The sequence below is a fragment of the Cuculus canorus genome, chromosome 8 (genome assembly GCF_017976375.1).
Source record: "Cuculus canorus isolate bCucCan1 chromosome 8, bCucCan1.pri, whole genome shotgun sequence".
In the NCBI taxonomy this organism is placed as follows: domain Eukaryota; kingdom Metazoa; phylum Chordata; class Aves; order Cuculiformes; family Cuculidae; genus Cuculus; species Cuculus canorus.
This window is the reverse complement of record NC_071408.1, coordinates 16,088,079-16,103,863: the sequence shown is the minus strand read 5'-3', so window position 1 is coordinate 16,103,863 and position 15,785 is coordinate 16,088,079. Positions and strand designations below refer to the sequence as shown.

The 15,785-nt window shown below is 43.0% G+C and overlaps 1 protein-coding gene across 1 annotated transcript in view; it reads right to left on the bottom strand.

Annotated features, from left to right (window-relative positions):
* The window catches only part of ERICH3 (glutamate rich 3), a 71,400-nt gene that overhangs the window by 8,981 nt on the left and 46,634 nt on the right, over positions 1-15,785 (bottom strand). Inside the window, exons 16-17 of the mRNA XM_054073122.1 lie at positions 10,464-10,967; positions 4,138-4,641 (exon numbers count right to left, since the gene is read on the bottom strand). Coding sequence (XP_053929097.1) covers positions 4,138-4,641; positions 10,464-10,967 — 1,008 coding nt within the window. The remainder of the gene's footprint in view (positions 1-4,137; positions 4,642-10,463; positions 10,968-15,785) is intronic.

Here is a 15,785-nt window from a genome sequence, read left to right as displayed (position 1 = left end):
GTGTCCACCCCCTGGAAGGAAAAAGGCTTGATTACTCACAAACACACATCCACAGGCATGAACAAGGAAGCTAAGCAGTAGCACTGCAGAATTATGAACGTAAAAATCAGACTAGGAAGGAGGAATTAAAATCTCTCTCTAGATTTGACTTACTCTGAAAAAGGCATTATGATAAGGAGAAAGCGAAGGCACAGGCTGAGCTCCCTGTCTCTTCCACAGGAGCAGCCAGAGTTGGAGGCAGCCTGATGGCCACAGGGCCTGGCCTTAGGCACTTGGAAATGGCTCATCCCAAGCATGCAGCTGGACCTGCCACGCATCGTTTTGATATCACAAATATTTTATACCACAAATATCTTTGTCTGCCACAAGAAACGCTCATGGACAAACTTTCAGAAAGGGCAGCCTCTCTCCAGTCTAGAAACTAGGTTTCTATTTCAGATGATTTAGATGCTTTTTTTCTTAGAGCAAACCCTGTGATTTGAGCTAACTATGAAACTGTGTGAGTGAGTGTATAAGGCCCCTAATACAGAGGGGCACGTAATAAACACGCTGCTGCAGTTGGAAGGTGGTGCAGAAGCTTTGTAACTGGTCTTCCGGAAATAAAACTTAGAGCAGAAAGTGGTAATTGAGTGGTTGTTCTCGATCGCCTGAGTAGCTGTTGCTGGTGTTTCACAACTCTGCTTTTCGGGGATGGTTTCACCTATTAGCTAACAGCTAGCTGTGCAAGGATACCGGAATATATAAATTCATGGCTGAATACTACGTGGAACTGAACAGACAGTTTTCTTTGGTTGTATGTGACAAGGTAACTTTAGATCTCCTTCACACCACGTTCTAGTTTAATTTAGCCCACATACTCTGCACTTTGTTGCTCGGCTTCCGCTGATGCACCTAACAGCTGCTATGAAAGGCATCGTTTCCTTAAATACTTGGTAGACAGCAAAAAGGTGGTTATGACAGTCTCATATAAAGAAGGATTAGATCTCCTTTGAAGGTACTAGAATGGCATTCAGCGTCATAACCTCTTTTTGCCTTCAACTAAAGGTAGTGTTTCTATTCTTGCTTATACCTTTTCAAGAAACATGCCTTTGGCTTGCAGAGGCGTATCATGCAAATCTGTTTTTTGGTGGACGTATAACATTTGCTAGAGGAACCTTTGTGGGCGCAGTGAGATGTGTGTAAGCGTGAAGCATAGACTGAAGAAGGTTTGTGCTGCTTTGTTTCTTTCAAGAGATGCTGACTTGCATAGTGATTCTTAAAAATGTGGCCATGATGTAATTCATTTAAGGATGCTTGTTTTTTTCACTTACCCAAAGAAACTGGATGCCCCATCCCTGGAGGTATCTAGTACCAGGTAGGATGAAAGTCTGATCAGCCTGACCTAGTGGAAGGTGTCCCTGTCCGTAGCAGGGAGATTGGAACTGGATAATCTTTAAGGTCCTTTCCAACCCAAACCATTCTATGATTCTATAATTAAGTTGAAAACTTACGATCTGCTATTGAGAAAGCAAGGTCACGGCGCGGGTAGATCCTAGCCAGACAGATGGCCCTGGTAGATTTGTTTGAGAATCCTGTCTGTTTATTTTGTGTGTTATTCACACACACGTAACAGCAGAGCCGCATAGTGGAGATTTTATGGTCATCTTTGTTTGCGTATTTATTTACTTGTTTGATCCCCCATCCCAATACAGAAGCCTGCGTATCTGAACATATCCTGGAGGAGGGGTCCAGCTGTGGCTGCTGTGGGGGCTGCTGAATCGGCAGCCTCCGGAAGCTGACCAGCTGGGACTGAATCCTGGGCAGGCAGTGTCCGTGTTCCCTCAGTTCGCTTTCCCATGCTATTGCCATGACACAGAGCAAGCCCGAGAGATGGCATTGCTGTGCCTGGATGACCACTGGCTCCAGTGCCAGGTTTTCATGGAGGCATCCAACACCTCTAAGCATCCTCTGGAGTGCAGAGCTCATGTGAGACCCTGAGAATTTGGTTTCTAAAGGAATCATTTAATCTCATTGTGAAAGGTGCATAGATAGTGTTAATAAAATTTCTGCTTGCAGGTTTTCTTTGCAGTATATAGCGCTGGTATCAGTGGCAGATGACTCTGTGAAGGGAAGAATTTCCGTGGCTTTGTATCAAGAATCTGTGGCCCAGCTTTAACAAACAGACTGCATCCTACATGGGTTTATATTAAATGCTGATATCTCCTGATATCTCTTAAAAGAATCACAAAGTTTTAATGCATCTCTGTAAATACCTATTCTTTATTTGGCTGTCTCTACGATGCAAATAACTTCTTATGGCTAAAAAAATGCTTCCAGGCCAACTTTTTAAATTGGCAAGTTCATGTTGGAATATATGAAATTCAAAATACTAAGAAAGAAAGAGAAAAAAAGACTTAATTTTTCCTTTTTGTGGTTTTTTTTTTTCTTTTCTTCCCTCCCTCCTCATCCCCTCAGGTTGGAATAGCAACATGTCAGATTGCCAGAGCTTATGGTTTAAAGGTTTTGGGTACAGCAGGAACTGAGGAGGGCATGAAGATGGTCCTGAGAAATGGTGCTCACCAAGTATTTAATCACAGAGAAGCAAATTACATTGATAAAATTAAGGTAAGCCTGTATCAGGGCTAGGTGATGCAGTACGTATTCTTCTTACTAACAGAATGAACATCCTTTCCAGAAGTTTGTTTAAGTAGATTTATGTGGGAGCAGTAGTGTACTGCCTTTTTCATTTCCACACAAGGAAAACCTTTCCCAGGCTGGAAAAGCTGAGCTTTCTTCACAGGCAATGGTGTTTAGAAACTCTTGCATTCCAGCAAATTCCAATATGGTAGCATATTGCGGTTCATCAGATCAAAATATGCTAAAATTAAACTTACTACCTGTCAGTCTTAGTACAAAGGCTGTATCTAAAATTTAATCAATAAACTGTAAAATGTGTACTATCCATAGGAGATGTAATAAACAGTGGTACCCAAGCACTAATTGGACTGATAACAATGTATTATATGCTATATAGGAATACACGAGGACGGGAGGAGTTGATATAATAATAGAAATGCTCTCTAACATCAATCTTGCTGCTGACTTGCAACTGCTGTCCTTTGCAGGAAGGGTGATGGTAAGTGGTTTTGTCACTTACTTTGTGCATGTAACACCGCAGTTGAACAGTTATGACTGGAACTCTATCGTAACTCATTTGTAACTCATTTCTGCTTCCTGTGGTTCCATACTTTATGCTTACATGCATCCTCTCTACCCCATCAATACTCTGCACCCACACAGCTCTGAACAGAATTGTGAGAAAACCGTTAAAAGACGGTTTCAGTCTATAGTACAAGAGGCACTTGCTCAGCACGAACACCTTTTTGCCTGTACTACAGATCCTAAAGGACAGTGGTGGCTTCGCTCCTTGCTGTCACGTTCCACCTAGGTGAGGCACTAAGATCTGCTCTGCAAGGAACCATGAAAACTGAGCAGCAAAGGTCCCAGAAGAGCATTTATAAGGTTCCTCCTGGGATCCAAAATTCTGACAAAGGTCTCTGTGCAATAGCACACAACCTGCTTGAATCATTCTAACATTCCAGCTCTGCAGAGAAGACAAGAAGCTTCCGCTCCAGGACATCCCTTGTCTGCCTCACGCAGAGGTACAGACAGCACTTTCTATGAGTTGCTGAAATACTAAGTGCTTTAGTAGGCGCGGTGCATCTATTTTACTCTGACCCGATCACAGGCCTGAAGCCTGAGTAGCTGGCAGTTTCCATTCTTTGCAGGGTACTGCCTGCGCAACGTTTGACAAAAGGGAATTGACAGTCTATCAAAACACAGAGCCCAGGGAAGGATGACAAATACTGCTCACAACAATTCTCTCTCTTGGGATCAGCACTATCTCCCTGTCACAAAGAGCACAGCAAGATCAGAAAATGTGCAGCAGGAGCACATCCCAGGTATTCCCATACTTCTGACAGATCTGTCACACCACCAGCTGTGATTTGCCCAGACTCAGCCTGCAACTCAACAACTCCAGAGAAGCATTTGGCACGTTTTGTTGCACCACGCTGCACCGTGACTGAATAGAAAGGCAAATACAGGAACACTCGCACGTGCCAGTCACTCACAGTTGTGCAGAAAGACTGTACTCACCAGCTCCTTCAGGCCTCTCAGGAGACTCTTCATCGCTGTCTTCCAAGTGCATCCCATTGCTTTCCAAAGGCACTGGAAGATTTTCCTCCCGATCATCCCTCCTGGTACTTGCATTCTTCTCGCAGTCTTCCTCTGTGTCATTTTCTACTGACCTTGCCCGTTTGCATTCCCCGTTTACTTCAAGACTTTGATGCTGCATTGCCATTGTATTTTCATGAAAAACTCCGGTGTCTCCCCTTGCTGTTAGATCTTCTGGTTTTGCCCTTTCTGCTTCATCTATTCCTTCCATGGCCAGTGCAGAAGTTTCCTCCTTTTCCTCCACTCTCAGCTGCTCATTCTCCCCGTTCTCATTCACATATTGTGCATGTGTTGCATCAGCAGATGCCCTTTTGATATTATACTCCTCTTCATCCTCAACGCCGTCTTTCATCACTTCAGCATGAGATTCATCTTCACTGCTGTACTGAGTACTGATGGACGAGAGGGAGCGTGCACGTCGCCTGCCTGGAAATAGCAAACATTGTTTTGTTATAATATTTGTCAATAAAACAACTTCATTGATTGGCCACTAGTTCCCTTTGCTATGCACAAAGGGATAGATGCTCGTCTGATATCAACCTCTGAATTAATCCATCTGAGGATATCGGCACAATATGGCAATAACTGTAATAGAAGAACACTGCCCAGATGTACCGAAGTGTTACAATCAAAGCCATTTAACATATTTCTTTCTGGGAATGGAAATTAACCAGATTAGCTCCATTAATCACACAGAAATACATCTCCAAAAGCACCTCTAAATACATTCAGACAGATTTTAGAATAGTTTCTTGAACTCTATTTGATAAAAGATTTTAGCAACAGTCCTTCAGCGTGCTCCTATTATCTCAGTGAATATGATAAAGATCTCCAAAATGATGTGTAAACCAATCAAGTTAAACTGAGTTGAAATTCACTGTCTCCTCTTAAAAAACACACAGGGACCATCACATGAATTTCAGAAATGGAATATTTGAGGAAAAAAAATAAAGCAATAATTCTTCATCTAACGTTTAGCTGAACGGTAGAGTTTACTGTCACACAGCATTGCTGGTCTCCAACGTTCAGATGGGTTCAAGAAAAGATTAGTCAGACTCAAGGAAGGAAAATCTGGCTAGGCCTAATTGGCAGACTACCCTGGACACCAGCTAATGACAGGGGTGGGAAGACACAGTGCGGAAGCAGGCCGGTATTCTTGCCCTTCTCTTCTGTTTTTCTGAGGCATCTGCTGCTGCCTAAAGGCAGAAGCTGAATTTGGGCCCAGGGTCTCTCCCTGACCACCTTTGCACAGCCACAGGGGTCAACCTGTGCCGCATTGCTGCTTCCTGCGGCTGCAGTCTTCCAGCAGACTCAATGTCTCTTCTTCCTCTGTGGATCTTGCTCATCTGCAATGTATTAGAAAAACTTGGCAGGACTGCTTTTAAAAAAATCACAAATCTGGAAGCTGAAATTTCCCTAAAATATGACAACAACTCCCATTAACTTTAAAACACGAACAAAGAAGGTGTGTTTGAATGGAAACTGAAGTTCTAAATTAATGGCCTGCCTTGTATAGATGTCAGACTATCAATCCAAGAAAACTCAATTTTCCTTAAAGGCAGCAAACAGAAACAACTCCTCCTCCCAGCACACTTCAGTGGTGGGGCGGAGAAGCTGCATCTCTGAGGAAGTCATCAGGCATATGCTCATTCTAATTTCATCACCATCATGGACACTGGCAGCAAGGCTAACAAGTGGTACCCAATGTAGGATCCTCTAGGATCTCGACTGCCATGGATTTCAGGCACAAATTACCAGGCAGCCAACACCCAGTCAGGACTGTCAGTTACTTCCAGTTTTTACTGGCTTTGCACCTCTGTTCTAGTGCAAGCTATGTTTAGACTGCCAGAAAGCACCATCACTCCTGAAGACGCTTCAAAGCACACAAACAAGCAAGTTCAGTGACAGAACAACTCAAAGATGCAGTTTACATATTGTACTATGGGAATTGTCAGTGATTCTTTCCAATTTATTCCCAGGCTTATGGTCTACAGGGATCTGAATGCCAAGGTCTCTCTAACATGCTCCTGGTTTATGTCTGATTCATAATATTGTATGCAAAAATAACATCTTTGGCACCTGAGGCCTCCCTAGGTAACTGTCAGAAAGGTGTCCACCCCCTGGAAGGAAAAAGGCTTGATTACTCACAAACACACATCCACAGGCATGAACAAGGAAGCTAAGCAGTAGCACTGCAGAATTATGAACGTAAAAATCAGACTAGGAAGGAGGAATTAAAATCTCTCTCTAGATTTGACTTACTCTGAAAAAGGCATTATGATAAGGAGAAAGCGAAGGCACAGGCTGAGCTCCCTGTCTCTTCCACAGGAGCAGCCAGAGTTGGAGGCAGCCTGATGGCCACAGGGCCTGGCCTTAGGCACTTGGAAATGGCTCATCCCAAGCATGCAGCTGGACCTGCCACGCATCGTTTTGATATCACAAATATTTTATACCACAAATATCTTTGTCTGCCACAAGAAACGCTCATGGACAAACTTTCAGAAAGGGCAGCCTCTCTCCAGTCTAGAAACTAGGTTTCTATTTCAGATGATTTAGATGCTTTTTTTCTTAGAGCAAACCCTGTGATTTGAGCTAACTATGAAACTGTGTGAGTGAGTGTATAAGGCCCCTAATACAGAGGGGCACGTAATAAACACGCTGCTGCAGTTGGAAGGTGGTGCAGAAGCTTTGTAACTGGTCTTCCGGAAATAAAACTTAGAGCAGAAAGTGGTAATTGAGTGGTTGTTCTCGATCGCCTGAGTAGCTGTTGCTGGTGTTTCACAACTCTGCTTTTCGGGGATGGTTTCACCTATTAGCTAACAGCTAGCTGTGCAAGGATACCGGAATATATAAATTCATGGCTGAATACTACGTGGAACTGAACAGACAGTTTTCTTTGGTTGTATGTGACAAGGTAACTTTAGATCTCCTTCACACCACGTTCTAGTTTAATTTAGCCCACATACTCTGCACTTTGTTGCTCGGCTTCCGCTGATGCACCTAACAGCTGCTATGAAAGGCATCGTTTCCTTAAATACTTGGTAGACAGCAAAAAGGTGGTTATGACAGTCTCATATAAAGAAGGATTAGATCTCCTTTGAAGGTACTAGAATGGCATTCAGCGTCATAACCTCTTTTTGCCTTCAACTAAAGGTAGTGTTTCTATTCTTGCTTATACCTTTTCAAGAAACATGCCTTTGGCTTGCAGAGGCGTATCATGCAAATCTGTTTTTTGGTGGACGTATAACATTTGCTAGAGGAACCTTTGTGGGCGCAGTGAGATGTGTGTAAGCGTGAAGCATAGACTGAAGAAGGTTTGTGCTGCTTTGTTTCTTTCAAGAGATGCTGACTTGCATAGTGATTCTTAAAAATGTGGCCATGATGTAATTCATTTAAGGATGCTTGTTTTTTTCACTTACCCAAAGAAACTGGATGCCCCATCCCTGGAGGTATCTAGTACCAGGTAGGATGAAAGTCTGATCAGCCTGACCTAGTGGAAGGTGTCCCTGTCCGTAGCAGGGAGATTGGAACTGGATAATCTTTAAGGTCCTTTCCAACCCAAACCATTCTATGATTCTATAATTAAGTTGAAAACTTACGATCTGCTATTGAGAAAGCAAGGTCACGGCGCGGGTAGATCCTAGCCAGACAGATGGCCCTGGTAGATTTGTTTGAGAATCCTGTCTGTTTATTTTGTGTGTTATTCACACACACGTAACAGCAGAGCCGCACTAGTGGAGATTTTATGGTCATCTTTGTTTGCGTATTTATTTACTTGTTTGATCCCCCATCCCAATACAGAAGCCTGCGTATCTGAACATATCCTGGAGGAGGGGTCCAGCTGTGGCTGCTGTGGGGGCTGCTGAATCGGCAGCCTCCGGAAGCTGACCAGCTGGGACTGAATCCTGGGCAGGCAGTGTCCGTGTTCCCTCAGTTCGCTTTCCCATGCTATTGCCATGACACAGAGCAAGCCCGAGAGATGGCATTGCTGTGCCTGGATGACCACTGGCTCCAGTGCCAGGTTTTCATGGAGGCATCCAACACCTCTAAGCATCCTCTGGAGTGCAGAGCTCATGTGAGACCCTGAGAATTTGGTTTCTAAAGGAATCATTTAATCTCATTGTGAAAGGTGCATAGATAGTGTTAATAAAATTTCTGCTTGCAGGTTTTCTTTGCAGTATATAGCGCTGGTATCAGTGGCAGATGACTCTGTGAAGGGAAGAATTTCCGTGGCTTTGTATCAAGAATCTGTGGCCCAGCTTTAACAAACAGACTGCATCCTACATGGGTTTATATTAAATGCTGATATCTCCTGATATCTCTTAAAAGAATCACAAAGTTTTAATGCATCTCTGTAAATACCTATTCTTTATTTGGCTGTCTCTACGATGCAAATAACTTCTTATGGCTAAAAAAATGCTTCCAGGCCAACTTTTTAAATTGGCAAGTTCATGTTGGAATATATGAAATTCAAAATACTAAGAAAGAAAGAGAAAAAAAGACTTAATTTTTCCTTTTTGTGGTTTTTTTTTTTTCTTTTCTTCCCTCCCTCCTCATCCCCTCAGGTTGGAATAGCAACATGTCAGATTGCCAGAGCTTATGGTTTAAAGGTTTTGGGTACAGCAGGAACTGAGGAGGGCATGAAGATGGTCCTGAGAAATGGTGCTCACCAAGTATTTAATCACAGAGAAGCAAATTACATTGATAAAATTAAGGTAAGCCTGTATCAGGGCTAGGTGATGCAGTACGTATTCTTCTTACTAACAGAATGAACATCCTTTCCAGAAGTTTGTTTAAGTAGATTTATGTGGGAGCAGTAGTGTACTGCCTTTTTCATTTCCACACAAGGAAAACCTTTCCCAGGCTGGAAAAGCTGAGCTTTCTTCACAGGCAATGGTGTTTAGAAACTCTTGCATTCCAGCAAATTCCAATATGGTAGCATATTGCGGTTCATCAGATCAAAATATGCTAAAATTAAACTTACTACCTGTCAGTCTTAGTACAAAGGCTGTATCTAAAATTTAATCAATAAACTGTAAAATGTGTACTATCCATAGGAGATGTAATAAACAGTGGTACCCAAGCACTAATTGGACTGATAACAATGTATTATATGCTATATAGGAATACACGAGGACGGGAGGAGTTGATATAATAATAGAAATGCTCTCTAACATCAATCTTGCTGCTGACTTGCAACTGCTGTCCTTTGCAGGAAGGGTGATGGTAAGTGGTTTTGTCACTTACTTTGTGCATGTAACACCGCAGTTGAACAGTTATGACTGGAACTCTATCGTAACTCATTTGTAACTCATTTCTGCTTCCTGTGGTTCCATACTTTATGCTTACATGCATCCTCTCTACCCCATCAATACTCTGCACCCACACAGCTCTGAACAGAATTGTGAGAAAACCGTTAAAAGACAGTTTCAGTCTATAGTACAAGAGGCACTTGCTCAGCACGAACACCTTTTTGCCTGTACTACAGATCCTAAAGGACAGTGGTGGCTTCGCTCCTTGCTGTCACGTTCCACCTAGGTGAGGCACTAAGATCTGCTCTGCAAGGAACCATGAAAACTGAGCAGCAAAGGTCCCAGAAGAGCATTTATAAGGTTCCTCCTGGGATCCAAAATTCTGACAAAGGTCTCTGTGCAATAGCACACAACCTGCTTGAATCATTCTAACATTCCAGCTCTGCAGAGAAGACAAGAAGCTTCCGCTCCAGGACATCCCTTGTCTGCCTCACGCAGAGGTACAGACAGCACTTTCTATGAGTTGCTGAAATACTAAGTGCTTTAGTAGGCGCGGTGCACCTATTTTACTCTGACCCGATCACAGGCCTGAAGCCTGAGTAGCTGGCAGTTTCCATTCTTTGCAGGGTACTGCCTGCGCAACGTTTGACAAAAGGGAATTGACAGTCTATCAAAACACAGAGCCCAGGGAAGGATGACAAATACTGCTCACAACAATTCTCTCTCTTGGGATCAGCACTATCTCCCTGTCACAAAGAGCACAGCAAGATCAGAAAATGTGCAGCAGGAGCACATCCCAGGTATTCCCATACTTCTGACAGATCTGTCACACCACCAGCTGTGATTTGCCCAGACTCAGCCTGCAACTCAACAACTCCAGAGAAGCATTTGGCACGTTTTGTTGCACCACGCTGCACCGTGACTGAATAGAAAGGCAAATACAGGAACACTCGCACGTGCCAGTCACTCACAGTTGTGCAGAAAGACTGTACTCACCAGCTCCTTCAGGCCTCTCAGGAGACTCTTCATCGCTGTCTTCCAAGTGCATCCCATTGCTTTCCAAAGGCACTGGAAGATTTTCCTCCCGATCATCCCTCCTGGTACTTGCATTCTTCTCGCCGTCTTCCTCTGTGTCATTTTCTACTGACCTTGCCCGTTTGCATTCCCCGTTTACTTCAAGACTTTGATGCTGCATTGCCATTGTATTTTCATGAAAAACTCCGGTGTCTCCCCTTGCTGTTAGATCTTCTGGGTTTGCCCTTTCTGCTTCATCTATTCCTTCCATGGCCAGTGCAGAAGTTTCCTCCTTTTCCTCCACTCTCAGCTGCTCATTCTCCCCGTTCTCATTCACATATTGTGCATGTGTTGCATCAGCAGATGCCCTTTTGATATTATACTCCTCTTCATCCTCAACGCCGTCTTTCATCACTTCAGCATGAGATTCATCTTCACTGCTGTACTGAGTACTGATGGACGAGAGGGAGCGTGCAGGTCGCCTGCCTGGAAATAGCAAACATTGTTTTGTTATAATATTTGTCAATAAAACAACTTCATTGATTGGCCACTAGTTCCCTTCGCTATGCACAAAGGGATAGATGCTCGTCTGATATCAACCTCTGAATTAATCCATCTGAGGATATCGGTACAATATGGCAATAACTGTAATAGAAGAACACTGCCCAGATGTACCGAAGTGTTACAATCAAAGCCATTTAACATATTTCTTTCTGGGAATGGAAATTAACCAGATTAGTTCCATTAATCACACAGAAATACATCTCCAAAAGCACCTCTAAATACATTCAGACAGATTTTAGAATAGTTTCTTGAACTCTATTTGATAAAAGATTTTAGCAACAGTCCTTCAGCGTGCTCCTATTATCTCAGTGAATATGATAAAGATCTCCAAAATGATGTGTAAACCAATCAAGTTAAACTGAGTTGAAATTCACTGTCTCCTCTTAAAAAACACACAGGGACCATCACATGAATTTCAGAAATGGAATATTTGAGGAAAAAAAATAAAGCAATAATTCTTCATCTAACGTTTAGCTGAACGGTAGAGTTTACTGCCACACAGCATTGCTGGTCTCCAACGTTCAGATGGGTTCAAGAAAAGATTAGTCAGACTCAAGGAAGGAAAATCTGGCTAGGCCTAATTGGCAGACTACCCTGGACACCAGCTAATGACAGGGGTGGGAAGACACAGTGCGGAAGCAGGCCGGTATTCTTGCCCTTCTCTTCTGTTTTTCTGAGGCATCTGCTGCTGCCTAAAGGCAGAAGCCTGAATTTGGGCCCAGGGTCTCTCCCTGACCACCTTTGCCACAGCCACAGGGGTCAACCTGTGCCGCATTGCTGCTTCCTGCGGCTGCAGTCTTCCAGCAGACTCAATGTCTCTTCTTCCTCTGTGGATCTTGCTCATCTGCAATGTATTAGAAAAACTTGGCAGGACTGCTTTTAAAAAAATCACAAATCTGGAAGCTGAAATTTCCCTAAAATATGACAACAACTCCCATTAACTTTAAAACACGAACAAAGAAGGTGTGTTTGAATGGAAACTGAAGTTCTAAATTAATGGCCTGCCTTGTATAGATGTCAGACTATCAATCCAAGAAAACTCAATTTTCCTTAAAGGCAGCAAACAGAAACAACTCCTCCTCCCAGCACACTTCAGTGGTGGGGCGGAGAAGCTGCATCTCTGAGGAAGTCATCAGGCATATGCTCATTCTAATTTCATCACCATCATGGACACTGGCAGCAAGGCTAACAAGTGGTACCCAATGTAGGATCCTCTAGGATCTCGACTGCCATGGATTTCAGGCACAAATTACCAGGCAGCCAACACCCAGTCAGGACTGTCAGTTACTTCCAGTTTTTACTGGCTTTGCACCTCTGTTCTAGTGCAAGCTATGTTTAGACTGCCAGAAAGCACCATCACTCCTGAAGACGCTTCAAAGCACACAAACAAGCAAGTTCAGTGACAGAACAACTCAAAGATGCAGTTTACATATTGTACTATGGGAATTGTCAGTGATTCTTTCCAATTTATTCCCAGGCTTATGGTCTACAGGGATCTGAATGCCAAGGTCTCTCTAACATGCTCCTGGTTTATGTCTGATTCATAATATTGTATGCAAAAATAACATCTTTGGCACCTGAGGCCTCCCTAGGTAACTGTCAGAAAGGTGTCCACCCCCTGGAAGGAAAAAGGCTTGATTACTCACAAACACACATCCACAGGCATGAACAAGGAAGCTAAGCAGTAGCACTGCAGAATTATGAACGTAAAAATCAGACTAGGAAGGAGGAATTAAAATCTCTCTCTAGATTTGACTTACTCTGAAAAAGGCATTATGATAAGGAGAAAGCGAAGGCACAGGCTGAGCTCCCTGTCTCTTCCACAGGAGCAGCCAGAGTTGGAGGCAGCCTGATGGCCACAGGGCCTGGCCTTAGGCACTTGGAAATGGCTCATCCCAAGCATGCAGCTGGACCTGCCACGCATCGTTTTGATATCACAAATATTTTATACCACAAATATCTTTGTCTGCCACAAGAAACGCTCATGGACAAACTTTCAGAAAGGGCAGCCTCTCTCCAGTCTAGAAACTAGGTTTCTATTTCAGATGATTTAGATGCTTTTTTTCTTAGAGCAAACCCTGTGATTTGAGCTAACTATGAAACTGTGTGAGTGAGTGTATAAGGCCCCTAATACAGAGGGGCACGTAATAAACACGCTGCTGCAGTTGGAAGGTGGTGCAGAAGCTTTGTAACTGGTCTTCCGGAAATAAAACTTAGAGCAGAAAGTGGTAATTGAGTGGTTGTTCTCGATCGCCTGAGTAGCTGTTGCTGGTGTTTCACAACTCTGCTTTTCGGGGATGGTTTCACCTATTAGCTAACAGCTAGCTGTGCAAGGATACCGGAATATATAAATTCATGGCTGAATACTACGTGGAACTGAACAGACAGTTTTCTTTGGTTGTATGTGACAAGGTAACTTTAGATCTCCTTCACACCACGTTCTAGTTTAATTTAGCCCACATACTCTGCACTTTGTTGCTCGGCTTCCGCTGATGCACCTAACAGCTGCTATGAAAGGCATCGTTTCCTTAAATACTTGGTAGACAGCAAAAAGGTGGTTATGACAGTCTCATATAAAGAAGGATTAGATCTCCTTTGAAGGTACTAGAATGGCATTCAGCGTCATAACCTCTTTTTGCCTTCAACTAAAGGTAGTGTTTCTATTCTTGCTTATACCTTTTCAAGAAACATGCCTTTGGCTTGCAGAGGCGTATCATGCAAATCTGTTTTTTGGTGGACGTATAACATTTGCTAGAGGAACCTTTGTGGGCGCAGTGAGATGTGTGTAAGCGTGAAGCATAGACTGAAGAAGGTTTGTGCTGCTTTGTTTCTTTCAAGAGATGCTGACTTGCATAGTGATTCTTAAAAATGTGGCCATGATGTAATTCATTTAAGGATGCTTGTTTTTTTCACTTACCCAAAGAAACTGGATGCCCCATCCCTGGAGGTATCTAGTACCAGGTAGGATGAAAGTCTGATCAGCCTGACCTAGTGGAAGGTGTCCCTGTCCGTAGCAGGGAGATTGGAACTGGATAATCTTTAAGGTCCTTTCCAACCCAAACCATTCTATGATTCTATAATTAAGTTGAAAACTTACGATCTGCTATTGAGAAAGCAAGGTCACGGCGCGGGTAGATCCTAGCCAGACAGATGGCCCTGGTAGATTTGTTTGAGAATCCTGTCTGTTTATTTTGTGTGTTATTCACACACACGTAACAGCAGAGCCGCACAGTGGAGATTTTATGGTCATCTTTGTTTGCGTATTTATTTACTTGTTTGATCCCCCATCCCAATACAGAAGCCTGCGTATCTGAACATATCCTGGAGGAGGGGTCCAGCTGTGGCTGCTGTGGGGGCTGCTGAATCGGCAGCCTCCGGAAGCTGACCAGCTGGGACTGAATCCTGGGCAGGCAGTGTCCGTGTTCCCTCAGTTCGCTTTCCCATGCTATTGCCATGACACAGAGCAAGCCCGAGAGATGGCATTGCTGTGCCTGGATGACCACTGGCTCCAGTGCCAGGTTTTCATGGAGGCATCCAACACCTCTAAGCATCCTCTGGAGTGCAGAGCTCATGTGAGACCCTGAGAATTTGGTTTCTAAAGGAATCATTTAATCTCATTGTGAAAGGTGCATAGATAGTGTTAATAAAATTTCTGCTTGCAGGTTTTCTTTGCAGTATATAGCGCTGGTATCAGTGGCAGATGACTCTGTGAAGGGAAGAATTTCCGTGGCTTTGTATCAAGAATCTGTGGCCCAGCTTTAACAAACAGACTGCATCCTACATGGGTTTATATTAAATGCTGATATCTCCTGATATCTCTTAAAAGAATCACAAAGTTTTAATGCATCTCTGTAAATACCTATTCTTTATTTGGCTGTCTCTACGATGCAAATAACTTCTTATGGCTAAAAAAATGCTTCCAGGCCAACTTTTTAAATTGGCAAGTTCATGTTGGAATATATGAAATTCAAAATACTAAGAAAGAAAGAGAAAAAAAGACTTAATTTTTCCTTTTTGTGGTTTTTTTTTTTCTTTTCTTCCCTCCCTCCTCATCCCCTCAGGTTGGAATAGCAACATGTCAGATTGCCAGAGCTTATGGTTTAAAGGTTTTGGGTACAGCAGGAACTGAGGAGGGCATGAAGATGGTCCTGAGAAATGGTGCTCACCAAGTATTTAATCACAGAGAAGCAAATTACATTGATAAAATTAAGGTAAGCCTGTATCAGGGCTAGGTGATGCAGTACGTATTCTTCTTACTAACAGAATGAACATCCTTTCCAGAAGTTTGTTTAAGTAGATTTATGTGGGAGCAGTAGTGTACTGCCTTTTTCATTTCCACACAAGGAAAACCTTTCCCAGGCTGGAAAAGCTGAGCTTTCTTCACAGGCAATGGTGTTTAGAAACTCTTGCATTCCAGCAAATTCCAATATGGTAGCATATTGCGGTTCATCAGATCAAAATATGCTAAAATTAAACTTACTACCTGTCAGTCTTAGTACAAAGGCTGTATCTAAAATTTAATCAATAAACTGTAAAATGTGTACCATCCATAGGAGATGTAATAAACAGTGGTACCCAAGCACTAATTGGACTGATAACAATGTATTATATGCTATATAGGAATACACGAGGACGGGAGGAGTTGATATAATAATAGAAATGCTCTCTAACATCAATCTTGCTGCTGACTTGCAACTGCTGTCCTTTGCAGGAAGGGTGATGGTAAGTGGTTTTGTCACT